The following is an 18,358-nucleotide window of genomic DNA, read 5'->3' as shown; positions in this document are numbered from 1 at the left end:
GTACTGCAGGGTCCATATTTCTTACCTTGCTGAGCTGAAGACAGACTGTTACTACAGTACTCTTGTCTGAAATAACTAACACATCAAATTTCATTAATATTACATTTATAATTATGATGTATGACATATTGATGGTAGGCAATGAGAACCTTGTAATTCCACCTGTCTGTGGAAACCTCATAATTCCAATAACCAGACACTCCATTACCAAAGAGAAATTTGAAAGTGCAAGGATTTCTCTCATCTGTCAGTAACTAGGCTTCTACTTTTTAATTACATATGTAGAAATTTATCTGTATCAGTTTATACTGTTTTTTAAGAAGCCTTTTTGCTTCTCCTGTAAAATTTAACGAAATGAAGTTATGAGAATTTCACTGCCTACCATATACAGGGTGAGTCAGGAAGAAAGGTACATGCTTTGAGGGGTGATAGTATTAGTGATTATGAACAAAAAACTTCATACCGACTTATGCCCTATTCTAAATGGTTCCCAAGATAGAAACATTTAATATCACTTTTGTACATTTTTGTTGAATAACAAAAACCGCACCCTCTAGTGAAAATTTGTCACAGTACAAAATTAAACTATATTAAATTTCCTACAAAAAAGGTCCTATTCATTATTTTCTCTAGAACTAATGGTTTGTGCGAAGAGAGCGGGAGGATGTTGAAAAACTCACTTGACATGCATGCGCTGTAGCTTACATAGTTTTTGTAGGCCAATTTGAGGTAGCAAGTTGAGACGAACAGTTTGATATGGGACACTTGTGATCTATCAACTCAGGAAACTACCTCAAATTGGCCTACAAAAACTACGGAAGCTACAGCGCATGCACATTGAGCGAGTTTTTCAACATTCTCGCAGTCTCTTTGCACAAACCATTAGTTCTAGAGAAAAAAATGAATAGGACCTTTTTTGTAGGAAATTTAATATAGTTTAATTTTGTACTGCGACATGTTTTTGCTGGAGGCGGAAACCATTTGGAATAGGACATACATCCATATGAAGTTTTTTGTTTAGAATCACTAATACTATCACCCCTCAAAGCATGTACCTTTCCTCCTGACTTACAATGTATTTACAGAGTAATCGATCCTGGGTTAGGGCGCATTTTTTTTGCTAATTTCATTCTGACATTTCATACTGTAATACACACCATTTCTTAGGTCACATGTATCCTAAATTTACAACATTTTGTAATTCACGGTAAATGATGACAGCCAAAACAGTTGCAGTATAAAGATTTATTAAAATTCTTGACCACAGTTTTGGTATACATAAATATACCTTTATCAGAAGTAAAATATCTAAAATTACATCCTGCAATGGAGATTAATAAAACAATTATGCCAAAGGCGTTGTCAGTAGTTAAAACATCCATTTATACAACATGATTATGGACAGAGGGTCGATGCAAATACAGCTTAAGCATCAGTACTTCGCCTATGAACTATCGTGACACTCTCATCACAATAGTGACTATTGTTGTTTGCATTTTTATAATCTCTTGTTTTTAAGAGCAATTTTGCATTCTTGTTTTTCTATACTTTCAGTTCTGATGATGACCCACTGAAATTGAAACTAGTCAACTTTAATGTACTTACCAAATGCAATCAAGACATTTGGAATAAAAGAGTGTAATTAAAAAGTGTAGCTTTTTACCTTTTTCAGTGTTGTATTTATAGCCTAGCATGGGCTAATTTTTTGTTTAAGTGACAAATAGCAGCCATTAAATAATTGAAAAAAATGCATTTCAACTATCATCTGTTTATTTTAAAAACCTATATGTCTACCAGTTTCAGTCATGGACCATCTTCATATGATGTAAGTGAAAACAGATCATGTGAAAGCATAATTCATGTACCTTTAAGGCTGATGCAATCCCAAAAGTGTCGCAGTGAGTCCATAGTCAAATACAGAATTTACAGTAGTAACAAATATGCTTCACAGTGAATCTCCTGTAATTCTAATAACAGGTCATACCATGATGGAGAAAACCGCTCATGCAGCACCTGCCCATGGAGTTGACTGCATACCTCTTCATCTACATCTACATCCATACTCCGCAAGCCACCTGACGGTGTGTGGCGGAGGGTACCCTGAGTATGTCTATTGGTTTGCCCTTCTATTCCAGTCTTGTGTTGTTCTTGGAAAGAAGGATTGTCGGTATGCTTCTGTGTGGGCTCTAATCTCTCTGATTTTATCCTCATGGTCTCTTCACGAGATATACGTAGGAGGGAGCAATATACTGCTTGACTCTTCGGTGAAGGTATGTTCTCGAAACTCCTGCAGAGTCTTCCACTGGAGTTTATCTATCATCTCCGTAATGCTTTCGTGATTACTAAATGATCCTGCAACGAAGCGGGCTGCTCTCCGTTGGATCCTCTCTATCTCTTCTATCAACCCTATCTGGTACGGATCCCACACTGCTGAGCAGTATTCAAGCAGTGGGCGAACAAGCATACTGTAACCTACTTCCTTTGTTTTCGGATTGCATTTCCTTAGGATTCTTCCAATGAATCTCAGTCTGGCATCTGCTTTACCGACGATCAACTTTATATGATCATTCCATTTTAAATCACTCCTAATGCGTACTCCCAAATAATTTATGGAATTAACTGCTTCCAGTTGCTGACCTGCTATTTTGTAGCTAAATGATAAGGGATCTATCTTTCTATGTATTCGCAGCACATTACACTTGTCTACATTGAGATTCAATTGCCATTCCCTGCACCATACGTCAATTCGCTGCAGATCCTCCTGCATTTCAGTACAATTTTCCATTGTTACAACCTCTCGATACACCACAGCATCATCTGCAAAAAGCCTCAGTGAACTTCCGATGTCATCCACAAGGTCATTTATGTATATTGTGAATAGCAACGGTCCTATGACACTCCCCTGCAGCACACCTGAAATCACTCTTACTTCGGAAGACTTCTCTCCATTGAGAATACCATGCTGCATTCTGATATCTAGGAACTCTTCAATCCAATCACACAATTGGTCTGATAGTCCATATGCTCTTACTTTGTTCATTAAACGACTGTGGGGAACTGTATCGAACGCCTTGCGGAAGTAAAGAAACACGGCATCTACCTGTGAACCCGTGTCTATGGCCCTCTGAGTCTCGTGGACGAATAGCGCAAGCTGCGTTTCACATGACCGTCTTTTTCGAAACCCATGCTGATTCCTACAGAGTAGGATGCTTTTGTGCTTACTAAATTAATATGTAGTGAAAAGTACTGCCTTTCTTTAGATCTTCTCTATTTCCCCTATTAATTCTAATTTGTTCGGAACCTGGATTGACAAGCAATATTCAAGTATTTGTCGAATGAGTGTTTTATAAGCTACTTAATTTGTTGATGGACTCTATTTCCTGAGAATTCTTCCAACTGCCTCAGTCTGCCTTACTTGTGATTAATTTTATGTGGTCGTTCTATTTCAAATCATTCCATATGTAGATGTCTAGATATTTTGTGGAAGTAACTGCTTCCAGTGATTGTCCTGCAGTTGTGTAATGGAACAATAAAGGGTATTTGTCTATGTATTTACAATACATTACATTTGTTTATGTTGAGGATCAATTGCCACTCTCTGCACCAAGTGTTGACCATCTGCAGGTCTCCCTGCATTTTGCTACAATTTTCCAGCATTGGAACTTCTCTGTATACAACATCACCACCTATGAAAGCCTCATGGAACTTCCAAAGCTATCTACTAGATTATTTAGATACACTGTGAAAACTAATGCTCCTATAACATTCCCTTGGGGTTACCCATAGCTTTTACATCTGAAGGCTTCTCTCCATTCAGAATTACATACTGTGTTCTGTTTGCTAGAAACTCTTCAATCAAATCACACAGTTGGTCCTATAATGTGTATGCTTGTATTTTTTCATTAGGCAGCAGTGCATAACTGTAAATAGCATTTACACTGAAGTTATATTCATTCAGAATTACTATGCATATTTCATGTTTTTTAAAATTTAACTCATGGACCTTGCTGTTGGTGGGGAGGCTTGTGTGCCTCAGCGATACAGATAGCCGTACCGTAGGTGCAGCAACAACAGAGGGGTATCAGTTGAGAGGCCAGACAAACCTGTGGTTCCTGAAGAGGGGCAGCAGCCTTTTCAGTAGTTGCAGGGGCAACAGTCTGGATGACTGACTGATATGGCCTTGTAACATTAACCAAAACGGCCTTGCTGTGCTGGTACTGCGAACGGCTGAAAACAAGGGGAAACTACGGCCGTAACTTTTCCCGAGGGCATGCAGCTTTACTGTATGGGTAAAAGATGATGGTGTCCTCTTGGATAAAATATTCTGGAGGTAAAATAGTCCCCCATTCAGATCTCCGGGTGGGGACTACTCAGGAGGACATCATTATCAGGAAAAACAAAACTGGCATTCTACAGATCAGAGCGTGGAATGTCAGATCCTTTAATCAGGCAGGTAGGTTAGAAAATTTAAAAAGGGAAATGGATAGGTTCAAGTTAAATACAGTGGGAATTAATGAAGTTTGGTGGCAGGAGGAACAATACTTCTGGTCAGGTGAATACAGGGCTATAGATACAAAATCAAATAGCGGTAATGCAGGAGTAGGTTTAATAATGAATAAAAAAAGGAATGCGGGTAAGCTACTACAAACAGCGTAGTGAACGCATTATTGTGGCCAAGAGAGACACGAAGCCCATGCTTACTACAGTAGTACAAGTTTATATGCCAACTAGCTCTGCAGATGATGAAGAAATTGATGAAATGTATGATGAGATAAAAGAAATTATTCAGGTAGAGAAGGGAGATGAAAATTTAATAGTCATGGGTGACTGGAATTCGAGAGTAGGAAAAGGGAGAGAAGGAAACAGAGTAGGTGAATATGCATTGGGGGTAAGAAATGAAAGAGGAAGCTGTCTGGTAGAATTTTGTACAGAGCATAACTTAATCATAGCCAACACTTGGTTCAAGAACCATAAAATAAGGTTGTATACATGGAAGAATCCTGGAGATGCTAGAAGGTATCAGATAGATTATATAATGGTAAGACAGAGATTTAGGAACCAGGTTTTAAACTGTAAGACATTTCCAGGGGCAGATGTGGACTCTGACCACAATCTATTGGTTATGAAATGTAGATTAAAACTGAAGAAACTGCAAAAAGGTGGAAATCTAAGGAGATGGTACCTGGATAAACTGACTAAACCAGAGGTTGTACAGAGTTTCAGGGCGAGCATAAGGGAACAACTGACAGGAATGGGGGAAAGAAATACAGTAGAAGACGAATGGGTAGCTCTGGGGGATGAAGTAGTGAAGGCAGCAGAGGATCAAGTAGGTAAAAAGGCAAGGGCTAGTAGCAATCCTTGGGTAACAGAAGAAATATTGTATTTAATTGATGAAAGGAGAAAATATAAAAATGCAGTAAATGAAGCAGGCCAAAATGAATACAAACGTCTCAAAAATGAGATCGACAGGAAGTGCAAAATGGCTAAGCAGGGATGGCTAGAGGACAAATGTAAGGTTGTAAAGGCTTATCTCACTAGGGGTAAGATAGATACTGCCTACAGGAAAATTAAAGAGACCTTTGGAGAAAAGAGAGCCACTTGTATGAATATCATGAGCTCAGATGGAAACCCAGTTCTAAACAAAGAAGGGAAGGCAGAAAGGTGGAAGGAGTATATAGAGGGTTTATACAAGGGCGATGTACTTGAGGACAATATTATGGAAATGGAAGAGGATGTAGATGAAGACGAAATGGGAGATAAGATACAGCGTGAAGAGTATGACAGAGCACTGAAAGACCTGAGTCGAAACAAGGCCCCGGGAATAGACAACATTCCATTAGAACTACTGACGGCCTTGGGAGAGGAAGCTCTGTCAAAACTCTACCACCAGGTGAGCAAGATGTATGAGACAGGTGAAATACCCTCAGACTTCAAGAAGAATATAATAATTCCAATCCCAAAGAAAGCAGGTGTTGACAGATGTGAAAATTACCGAACTATCAGTTTAATAAGTCACAGCTGCAAAATACTAAGGTGAATTCTTTACAGACGAATGGAAAAACTTGTAGAAGCCAACCTTGGGGAAGATCAGTTTGGATTCCGTAGAATTGTTGGAACACGTGAGGCAATACTGACCTGACAACTAATCTTAGGAGAAAGATTAAGGAAAGGCAAACCTACTTTTCTAGCATTTGTAGACTTAGAGAAAACTTTTGACAATGTTGACTGGAATACTCTCTTTCAAATTCTGAAGGTGGCAAGGGTAAAATACAGGGAGCAAAAGGCTTTTCACAATTTGTACAGAAACCAGATGGCAGTTATAAGAGTCGAGGGACATGAAAGGGAAGCAGTGGTTGGGAAGGGAGTGAGACAGCGTTGTAGCCTCTCCCCGATGTTATTCAATCTGTATATTGAGCAAGCAGTAAAGGAAACAAAAGAAAAATTCGGAGTAGGTATTAAAATCCATGGAGAAGAAATAAAAATTTTGAGGTTCGCCGATGACATTGTAATTCTGTCAGAGACAGCAAAGGACCTGGAAGAGCAGTTGAATGGGATGGACAGTATCTTGAAAGGAGGATATAAGATGAACATCAACAAAAGCAAAACGAGGATAATGGAATGTAGTCGAATTAAGTCGGGTGATGCTGAGGGAATTAGATTAGGAAATGAGACACTTACAGTAGAAAAGGAGTTTTGCTATTTTGGGGAGCAAAATAGCTGATGATGGTCGAAGTAGAGAGGATATAAAATGTAGACTGGCAATGACAAGGAAAGCGTTTCTGAAGAAGAGAAATTTGTTAGCATTGAGTATAGATTTAAGTGTCAGGAAGTCATTTCTGAAAGTATTTGTATGGAGTGTAGCCATGTATGGAAGTGAAACACAGACAATAAATGGTTTGGACAAGAAGAGAATAGAAGCTTTCGAAATGTGGTGCTACAGAAGAATGCTGAAGATTAGATGGGTAGATCACATAACTAATGAGGAGGTATTGAATAGAATTGGGGAGAAGAGGAGTTTGTGGCACAATTTGACAAGAAGAAGGGACCGGCTGGTAGGACATGTTCTAAGGCATCAAGGAATTACAAATTTAGTACTGAAGGGCGGCGTGGAGGGTAAAAATCGTAGAGGGAGAACAAGAGATGAATACACTGAGCAGATTCAGAAGGATGTAGGTTGCAGTAAGTACTGGGAGATGAAGAAGCTTGCACAGGATAGAGTAGCATGGAGAGCTGCATCAAACTAGTCTCAGGACTGAAGACCACAATGACAACAACAACAACAACAACACATTATTATTATTATTATAATATTACTCTACTACTACTACTACTACTACTAATACTATTACTGTAGTTGGTACTGATTTTTTGAAACATTTGGGCATTGTTTTGTAAATAAATATGTCTTGTAAGTGAAATTTTTGTCTGTTAAAATGCTAATACTGAAACTACTGGAATAATTTTGTATTGCAATATCTTTGATGTAAAGTTCCGGCAGAACTAGTAGGGTTATGTTGAGTAGTTCATGTAGTGTTTGTGTGTTATTATTAACCTTGTGTTGTTTGTATATAAATAAAATAGGAAACATTAAAGTAAAAACCTGTGACATTTCATTTATTGATATAAAATAAGCCCTGAATTGATTTTGCAAGCAACAATACATGCCACCAGAAAATTCTGCATTAATGAGAATGAATAGTAATGATCAACAAACAGAAGATAATCAAATGAACATTTTAGTAACATGAACATAAATTAATGGAAATTCTAACCTTTATTTCCACTCAATCAACTATTATAACAGGATAGATTGCTACCCACTGTAAAGACGAGATGCAGACAGGTACAACAAAAAGACTGTTACACTTTGAGCTTTCAGTCAAAGCATTCTTCAGAAAAGAAAGGAAAATACACACACATATTCACATAAGCAGGCACACCTGATGCACACATGGTCGCTATCTCAGGCTGCTCTGGCCACACTGCAAATGTTGCATTGAACGAAAGCAGCAATCTGAAGTGGAGCATGGAAGGGGCAAAAGCAGGGTGTGGGTGGGGGGAGAGAAGTGCACTGTCTGGTAGGCAGTGCATGGGCTAGACGGTGCCAGGACAAGGCTAATAGGTGCAGTGTAGGAAGCTGTGTGTGTGTGGGAGGGGAGGGGGGAGGAAGGGGAACAGAAATGGAGAGGAGCAGAGAGGGGAAAATACTGGTGGGTGCATTGGTAAAGAGAGGCCCACAATGAGGATGAGGGGATGTGATTTTGGAGGAGGTGACAGGACAGAGAGGGTAGAAACTTTTGGGTGGAAGGTGTAGGCACAGTAGGTAATTGTAGGTTGAGGTTGGTATATTTTGGGAGCAGAGAATGTGTTGTAATGATAAATCCCATCTGTGCAGTTCAGAAAGCTAGTGGTGTGGGGGAATATCCAGATGTCCTGGGTTGTGAAGCAGCCATTGAAGTGAAGCATGTTAGTTCAGCTGCATGTTTTACTACAAGAGGTCCACATTGCTCTTGGCCACCATTGGGCAGTGGCCATTCATCACGGTGGACAGCTGACTGGTAGTCATACCAATATAAAAAGCTGTGCAGTGACTGCAGCAGGGCTGGTATATGACATGGCTGGTTTCACAGGTGGTCCGGCCTCTGATGTGGTAAGATAAGCCTATGACAGGACTGGAATAGCAAATGCTGGGTGGATGAATTGGGCAGGTCTTGCACCTGGGCCTTCCACAGAGATATGATCCCTGTGGCAAGGGTGCTGGTACTGTGAGTGGCAGAGGGATGGACTAGGATGTCGTGGAGATTGGGCTGGTGATGGAACACAACTTTACAAGGGGTTGGAGGGATTTTGGGTATGATGTCCGTCATTTCAGGACATCTTGATAAATAATCAAACATCTGATGAAGAATGTTGTTCAGTTGCTCCAGTTCAGGGTGGTACTGAGTGATGAAGGTGGTGCTTCTTTGTAGCTGGTTCTTGGGGGTGATGGGAGGATTGGGAGTGTGTGGGGATATGGCACAGTAAATCTATCTGCAGATTAGATCTGGGGGCTAGGTCTGTCTGGGAATGCCTTTGTGCAGCCTTCGGCACACTGGGCAATGGAGTTCTTGTCACTGCAAATACAGTGTCAGATGTCAACAGGTGGCTGGGCTGTATCAGAGGGATTTCTTGGTGTGAAAGGGACAGCAGCTGTCAAAGTGGAGGTACTGTTGGAAGTTAATGTGTTTAATGGAGACAGAGGTGTTGACGGAGCCATCATAGAGGAGGCTGTCAATGTCCGGGAAGGTGGTACACTGGATTGAGATGGACCAGGTGGAGCAGATGGGAGAGCATATGTTGAGGTTGTGAGGGAATGAAGATAAGGTATCTCTGCCCTGAGTCCAGATCTTGGCGATATCATCATATCCATGTTGAAGACCCACATGCAAGACCTGTCAAACCCACACACACAGGACTTCCTATTCTGATCCTGGCACTGACTTATCCTACCCTATCAGAAGCCAAGTCATCTGTGCAAGTAGTCATGTTATATATCAACTGCTGCAATAACAGCACAGTTTTCTATTTTGGTATGACTACCAATTGCCCACTTGGACAAATTGCTACTGCCAAACACTGGCCAAGAGCAAAGTAAACCACCCTGTCACACAAAATGCAGCTGATCATAACATGCTTGACTTCAATGGCTGCTTCACAACCCAGGTCATCTGGATCCTTCCCTCCATCACCAGCTTTTATGCACTATGCAGATGGGAGTTACTCTTACAACACATTCTCTGCTCCCAAAATTAATTTACTGTCCTCACACCTTCCAACCAACAGTTTCCACCTCCTCTGTCCAATTATCTCCTCCCATTCCACATACCCTCACTCTCACTGTGTGCCACTCTCTGCTAATTCATCAACCAGGCTTTTCCCCCCTCTCTCTGCTCCTCGCCTTTGCCACTTCATGTCCCCCCCCCCTCCCTCCCTCCCCCACAGCTGCACCAGGCAGCCTTCTCCAATGGCCTTCTAGTCCCTGCATGCACTGGCAGACAGCACTCTTCTCTCCCCCATAACTTACTATCTCTCCCCCTTCCCTGCCCCATTCCAGAATGCTGATTTTGTTCAACACAATAATTTCAATCTGGCCAGATTAGCTGGAGGTAGCTGGTGTGTGTCTGTCTGTGTGTGTGTGTGTGTGTGTGTGTGTGTGTGTGTTTTTCTTTCTTTTCTGAAAAAGGCTTTGGCTGAAACATTGGTGTATAACAGCCTTTTAGTTGTGCCTGTCTGCAAAGCAATGTGCCATATTTACAGTGAGTAGCGATCTATACTTTTATAATAGTCAATATTCAAACCTTGGCTATCCATTGTTCAGAGTATGGAAAAACTAGAACACAGTAGAGCTTAGTGAGGTTAGTTCAAGCAAAGTTACAGCACTATGTTGCAGTACTAAAACCAGACTTTTTATATGCGGCCAAATGCCTAGTTTGACCAAGATGGAAGAAACAGAAAACATGGGAAAAAAGGGAAATTCTAAGAAAAATATTGGGGCCAATAAAATGCGCTGATGAATACAGGAATGAAGATCTGTACAAGAAAATTGAACTGCTAAATGTAACTATGAGAAAACACAGTATGATGTTCTACAGCTATCTGGACTGGATGAATGAAAGCTGGATATGAGAGAAAATTTTTGAATATCTCAACCATCAAAAATGTTGCTGGTGCAACTTGTTCCAAGAAATCAGAAGTGATCCCAGAGACATGAAGTTTGAGGAACATGGAAATATGAGCACAGATATGTTTCAAAAGAAGGAGTCTGATTTCCACCTCCAGAATAAAGCAAAAATTATTGGAAAAACAAGAAATTAAATTAGAAGTAATTATATATGTGGTCCATGGAAGACGCAGTTTTGTCGAGTCACGTAGAAGGATGAAACTGTGAACTCATAGCTGTTTTTTAAAAAATTGTATTTTCCACAACGGAAAACATACCCCATACAATGGGGGAACACTCCTCCAAATCTAAGTTTAACAAGCCGATGCCCCACATTCTAGCTGTACTATGAAGCTACAGAGAGGAATATGCTGAGTTTTCTGACAAACAACACAGAGGTGTATAATCACCACTCACAGTGTGGGAACTGCAATCAGCTATCTCACCTTGGGTGGATAAGATTCAGTACAGTATGCTAAAACATGCTCATCCTCACAATAATTGGATCCGTCCAAGATTATCTCAAAAGTTACCAATTTGTGCCCATGGGACTTTGACATAAAAGACTGTGTTTATTTTCAGTGAGGACAGTAATAAGAATGATGTTGAATACCCTAAAATCAAAATAATTAACTGTTTATGTTAATTTTCCAGACAGATTGGACATCGGAGACCAGGTGTAAAGGTTGGGAGGGGGATGGAGGGGGTGCAGAGAAGGGGGTAGGTGCTACCTGACAGAATACCCTTCCTGTTGGGACTCTTTAACTGAGTCTTGCTTCTTGCATTTTAACAACTAATCAGATAGAGCCTTTCATATACGATAAATGAGCAAGCTTTATTCAACTGAAGTGGGCCAGGTGCCAGTCACGTTGCCTACAAATGAATGTTACACCTCATCAGCCAATCTTCGTAAGTCGCATACTTAAACCACCCCCGTCCCCTCCTCTCCTCCAAGACACAAAACGTTTCCCTGAGGTGTCACACATTGTTTATTTGATTGCACTGCTGAATGCTATGCAGCATGGGTGATCCGATCCTACCATTAGCTATACCACTGCTGGCATAGTCCTGTCATTCACCGAAGTGTACAAGTCATCCTGCCCAGCACAAATGCTGCATATAGTAAGGCAGTGGCCATAGGTCAACTCATTACAAAAATTCCAATCTTACTTGATTATACAATGCTTTTACAGTAAACTGGACTGATATCATCCTTTGTGACATGGCAATACTGCCCTATGTACAGCACTCAGTTGTCCCAGAATGAACTACACCTTGCAGCTTTTGGGGCTTTTCTTGGTAACTGTGTTTTGTGCTTTTCAGTCCCGTTTGAAGACCCCTTGAAGTCATTGCAAAATGAACAGAATGTCTTTTAGGACAATTTCTTTGCTTCCCTCCATTTTGGAGGAAACCCTTGTCATTTATAGCCATGCATTTTAGTTATGCTGCCCTCCCCTTTTCCTTCAATGTAACCGTCAACCTTGCTATTGCTTCTCTTCTAGAAATGCATTTCCAGCATGAATATTATTTTGTACTGTATCATTAAAATATAAAGTCTCTGCTATGTGCTTTTATTCTCAAAAATATGTCTGGGTATAATATATTAGATAACCAAACATCACCACTTTCATATTATTTAAAAGCAGCATACACCAAGAAAGTTTTCAGAAGGCATGAATGTTACCTGTTCCAATTTTGATTGGCATCTGGAACAACATCTTCTGAAAGTGATGGGAGCACAATTTGATTTAATTAATCTGTTTACAGCCAATGTAAACGCTCTATCTGAATTGTGTGTGTGTGTGTGTGTGTGGGGGGGGGGGGGGGGGGGGGGAGAGAGAGAGAGAGAGAGAGAGAGAGAGAGAGAGATATGGATGGATATTGCATATGTATTTTAATTTATAGCACATCATGTATCGGAGGTTGACTGAGTGGATCATGTCTGAAGGTTACAACAAAAGTAGGATAAAGAACAAAAACCTGTGACAATCTAGACATGTGGCTCATGACAGCATTCCTCTTGTAAAGCTGAGTATGCACTGGTTCAGAGTCATTGGCACAATTATTTATCTTGGACCCCTTGCGGCAAACTTTTTTGCTCTGTCACACAAAAAATCTTTTCCCCATCTATGTTTGATTGAATGCGAGCAGAAAGTTGAAACTTCAGTCATGTTGTCTTATTGAAAACTTACTTTATGTAAAATAATCAAAAAAGCACCCCATGCTGATGTGATTTTTCAGAAAATGTTTTAATTTTTGCATAAGCAATTAAAATTTTCTGATTTTGATTTTACATGTTTTTTGCTATGAAATTGTTCTCAAATGAGACTATCTGGCAACAGTATTTAATTCCTTCACATTTTATAATCTCTCATCACAGCTTGATGAAGAAGCGGTTATCTTTTCATTATTGGGCATATTTATAACTACGCAGTTAACTAATTCACTGTCCACTATTCGAAGAATTTACAATGAATCACAAGTGATGATTGCAATTGCTAATCTGACACAAGTAGAAATTGGCAGTCAGAAATTGTCATCTTTCTTTTCTTTCCTTTTCTTTTTAATGTTTCCCCAAACCATCTGTACAAGTATTTAGAAAAATTCTGTAGTGATCCACAAGGACTTTCTGAACCCCCTTTCCGCCCTTTACTTTTAAGATGTCAAGAGGATTGTACCCATTTCTATCTCTTCCTGTAAGAAGCTCACATATCCACCAAAGTCTATGAGCAATGCTGCAACATTCCAGTTGGTGCACTTTACGTTATACACTGCTCTGCACAAAATGTAAGTGATACATTGAAATATATGTTTATGATTGTAAAAGGTCTATATCTGATTCTTGAAGGTGGACATTGTTTACCAGTCTTACATACAATTTCAAAGTGTCCAAACAATAATATCAAACTACATTAAGGAGTGTCGGCATTGAGCTCACTGCACCAAACATATTCAGCCTGTTGTCAATAAATTAACATAAGCAGAACACATGCCCTCAGTTTGATTGGGGCTATGTCATGCTGCACAAAGCTGTGCTCCCAAGGAGACCTGTTATTAACTGCTAGATGGCAATGTCATGATTTGCACAATGGTGGTGGACTTTAATACGACACAGTTCAGTCAATTTGCACAAAATGTTTATAAATTATATACACAAACCTTCCTCAGGAATTAATCCATTTACTATAGAAAACTGTACCAAAAACCCTACCAGATACAGCAGTTCCTGGGATTACCTGAACATATGGACAGATTCGCGGCAGGTGACTACAGGTTATATGGGTATAGAAGATTGGTAGATAACTAGAATGTGGACACAAAAAAGTCCAAATTCTGTATGGTTCTTAAATATATATGTAGCATATATACAAATTTTAGAATAAAATTTACTCCTTAAAGTATTTAAATAGTGACATAATTAACAGTTACAGTTGGACATTTAAAAAAAATCAGTTTCTGGCTCTCATCCATTTTTTTAAAAGTTAAATGGTGGACTGTGTTGTGGATAAAGAAAAGGAAAATGTCACTTACACTTGGCCTTTTCCATTCTAAATTGTCAGGAATAGATTCAGTGTTACCAATACTTGATTTTATATCTGGAAACAGGGGGTCATTAAATGGCTTCTTTATCTTCATTTGTCTTTTCCTCAGACTCTCATATTTCTGACCCCTGTAATGTTTTGGTTTCATCCTGCTTCTTACCATCTTCAGAAAGTCCCTGAATGAATAGACATAGCATTATGGAAATAGTTCTATGTATTTGAAGACATAAAATAAAACATTTACAACTGTTACACAAGTCACAATGAAAAGGGTATGACACGAGTTCAAAAGATTCGATAGAGAAGTGAAAAAGAAAAGCATTTGCAATAGCCGCATATTGATGTAATATGTATTTAAAATAGTACAATTACATGTCTTACACCACTGTAGCCCATGATGTAAGTTAATACACTAATTAATATAGTGCTTACAACTGTAGAACTTAAGCTGCAATTTAACATATGCATTCCTGTAAAAAAAATTGGCAGTTTACACTTACTTATTTACAAAAAAATCATAATGAGTAAAATTACTTTTTAAAAAGATATCCTTTCAATCAGATCTCAAATTGTCAAGTTGTACTACTGATGCTACTCATGTCCAATGGAACTCCAGTGAACACTTTTGTGTTTGGATAATATACTCTTTTCTACAAAAGACAAAAATTTTACTTTATTGTAGTGCTAATCTCATTTTAACCTTGACTAGAGCTCACAATGGCGACTGCTTTGTAGAGGGAAAGGTTCTCTTAAATAAAGCACATAATGGAGAAATATTCTGTGAATTCAGTGTGCATATCTATGTTTTCAGGAAGAGAATTGTGAACAAATATATCTGATGTAATCCAATCATAATTCAGATTACTCGATTTGAAGAAAAAAAAAAAAAAATAATCTTTGCTAGTGAATGTGTCCTTGGAAAATGAAACCTCAATATAATAATGATTAGAAGTATTCTAAACACAAAGCTCTGATAAGATCCCTGTCTGTATTTTAGGTGAGTTGAAGAGCTTTGAAGAATTTACTTTCTCTATTTGCTGATCATTACATTTTAAATTCAGGTACTTTTGCACTTTCCGCAGTCCTTGGAAGGAGATAAGGATTTAGCACCCCATTGATGATGATGTCATTAGGGATGGAGTACAAGTTTGAGTTGGAGAAGGATTGAGAAGGAAATCAATCTTATCCCTTTCACAAAATCAGCACAGTTTTTGCCTTAAGCAAGGCAAGGGAACCGTAGGAAAACCTAAATGTGGATGGCCTGATAGGGATTTGATACACAGTCTTTTCAAGTGCAAGTCCATTACTTTACCATTGCACCAACTCATTCAATGTGTAAGCTTTGGAACTGTACGCTTTGAGAGGTTTTAGTTAATTCCATGTTTCATAAGTCATATTCACGATAAACATTATGATGTGGAACATATCAACTGAACAAAAGAATGTTAGGCCATTTTATAGCTTTTAATTGACTACTGATTTCTAGTCAAGAATTTTGCTACAGTATAGGAGTTATTAAGGAGAACCACCTGTGAACTATATTTGAAAAGACTTCTGCTACCTGCCAGAAATTTTATTTCAATGAGCACATTGTGACTGCCTTGAATTAATTTCCATGGCAATTTACATAGTTTCTTGTAATAGGTTCCTCCAGCCTGTATGAACTGTTTCAAAGATAGCATCTTTTGCTTATGGCTTTGTACGTTTTTGGCACTCCGTCAAGCACATATATTCGATGCCTGTGATGACACAGGTATAAGTTATATAAGTAATGATACTCTTATTCGGTTGTGTCCCTCTTTAAAGCAATGGAGACAACAGCTTTAGACACTGACAAATAATATAATGTCTGAACTTGAGTTACTCACATGAAACTTGCAATGTAAGTTGTATTTCATTCACCTGCAGGATGAAATAAATCATCTTTCATCTGAATAGTCCAAGCTTAGGCATTATTTTACATGCATCAGTGGGTACAGCTTGTAGTTCAACTTGTATGTGAATAGCCAAGTTCAGGAAATATGTTAATGGTGGAATTTAAGACTTTCCGGTGTGTAGACTGTTCCATAAAATTTCAGGCGAACTGCCAGATGTCAGTAACTTGCTGCAGCGATATCTTTGTGTGGTCTTCTGAGTGTACAATTAACGATGGCCAGAAGGCTCTGCTTTGAAATACTGTGGCAGCAAGTTACTGACATCTGGGAGTTCACCCAAAAACATCTACAAACATACTCCACAAGTCCTCACATGGTGTGTGGCACGGGTACCTTGTACTGCTACTAGCCATTTCCTTTTTTGTTCCACTCGCAACTAGAATGAGAGAAAAACAACTGTCTGTATGCCTCTGTATGAGCCAAAATTTCTGTTTTCTTATGTTCAAGGTCCTTACATGAAATTTAGGTTTGCAGCAGTAGAATCATTCTACAGTCAGTTTCAAGTACAGTTCTCTAAATTTTCTCAATAGTGTTCCATGAAAGGAACATCATCTTTCTCCCAAGGGTTTCCATTTGAGTTCATGAAGCATGTCAATATCATTCACATGTTGATCAAACCTATTGGTAACAAATCTAGCAGCCCACCTCTTAATTGTTTTGATGTCGTTCTTTACTCTGACCTGATGGGGATCCCAAAAACTTGAGCAGTTGTTGTATATGCAGTCTCCTTTACAGATGAAGTATACTTTCCTAAAATTCTTGAATAAACCAAAGTCAACCACTTAGCCTCCCTATGGTATGTACTGTCTGTGCCTTGACATAGCAATGACAAAGGCAAAACATCAACATTTCAACAGAGGAACAAAAACTTCTACAGCCATAAACTGAAAATTGTGTCCTTTAAATAGTTTGTTGTTTTTTTACAAGCTTGATTATTCAAAATATTTGTAACTAGACTTGCAGTGGCATACTCAAAGTTTATACTTCTTGTTGTTTGTGTTTTAGTTATTTAATGTTGAAGATGGACAGAAATTAATCAGAGACTTTCAATTTGTTTCACCAAGATGTCATGCAAAATAAAATTTTGATCTTTATCTTATTATTTGAGAGTGTAGGTTTGTTGCAGTTATTGTATAGGCATAATATATTATGACAAAAGTGTATTTGAAAGGAAATTATAACACTTTTGTACAAAATTAACAGGTTATACTGCACTTATTACATTCTAACATGATAAAAACAGTGACAAATATCAGCAATCATACAACAACAAATGTTCTGCTGTGAGTGTTAATCAGAAACAAGAGTATCATCAGAAGTATAATAGGGAAGTGTGATAGGACCATTCTTATTTTCTATATACAATAATGGTCTGATGGACAGAGTGAGCAACAGTCTTTACCTATTTGATGATAATGCTGTTATGTACGGGAAGGTGTCATCACTGAGTGAAGGCAGAAGTATACGAGATGACATAGAATTTCTAGTTAGTGTAATGAATGGCAGCTTGATCTAAATGTAGGAAAGCATAAGTTAATGTGTATGAGTAAGAAAAACAAACATGTAATGTTTGAATACAGCATTAGTAGGGTGCTGCTCAACACAGTCACACTGATTCAATGTTTAGGCATAATGTAGCAAAGCAATATGAAATAGAATGAGCATGTAATGACATTAGTAGGGAAGGTTTGGTTTATTGGGAGAATTTTAGGAAAATGAGGTTCATCCGTAAAGGAGACTGCATACACAACAAAGTGCGACCCATTCTTGAGTGCTGCTCAAGTGCTTGGGATCATCATCAGGTTGAATTAAAGAAAGACATCGAACCAACTTAGAGGTCGGCTGCTAGATTTGTTACCAGTAGGTCTGATCAACACAAAAGTATTCATGAGATGCTTTATGAACTGAAAGGGAAGACAATGTTCTTTTCACAAAATATTATTGAGAAAATTTAAATGACCAGCATTTGAAATTGACTGCAGAACAATTCTACTGCCACTGACACACAAGATTAGAGAAATTAAGGCTCATACGGAGCATATAGACAATCACTTTGGTCTGTTTACAAGTGGAACAGGAAAGTAAATGAACAGTAGGGGTACAAGGTACCCCTTACCAAATACCACATGGTAGCTTGCAGAATATGTATGTACATATAGGTGAATCTCAATGACATACTTTCA

General features: G+C 38.7%; 1 protein-coding gene across 1 annotated transcript in view; it reads right to left on the bottom strand.

Annotated features, from left to right (window-relative positions):
- The window catches only part of LOC126237354 (calpain-5-like), a 252,548-nt gene that overhangs the window by 218,967 nt on the left and 15,223 nt on the right, over nt 1-18,358 (bottom strand). The window contains exon 2 of the mRNA XM_049947420.1: nt 14,231-14,417. Within this exon, the coding sequence (XP_049803377.1) occupies nt 14,231-14,417 (187 nt within the window). The remainder of the gene's footprint in view (nt 1-14,230; nt 14,418-18,358) is intronic.

The sequence above is a fragment of the Schistocerca nitens genome, chromosome 2, assembly GCF_023898315.1.
Source record: "Schistocerca nitens isolate TAMUIC-IGC-003100 chromosome 2, iqSchNite1.1, whole genome shotgun sequence".
NCBI classification, from domain to species: Eukaryota; Metazoa; Arthropoda; class Insecta; order Orthoptera; family Acrididae; genus Schistocerca; species Schistocerca nitens.
Note: the sequence above shows the minus strand (reverse complement) of the source record. Positions and strands in the feature narration are given on the sequence as shown.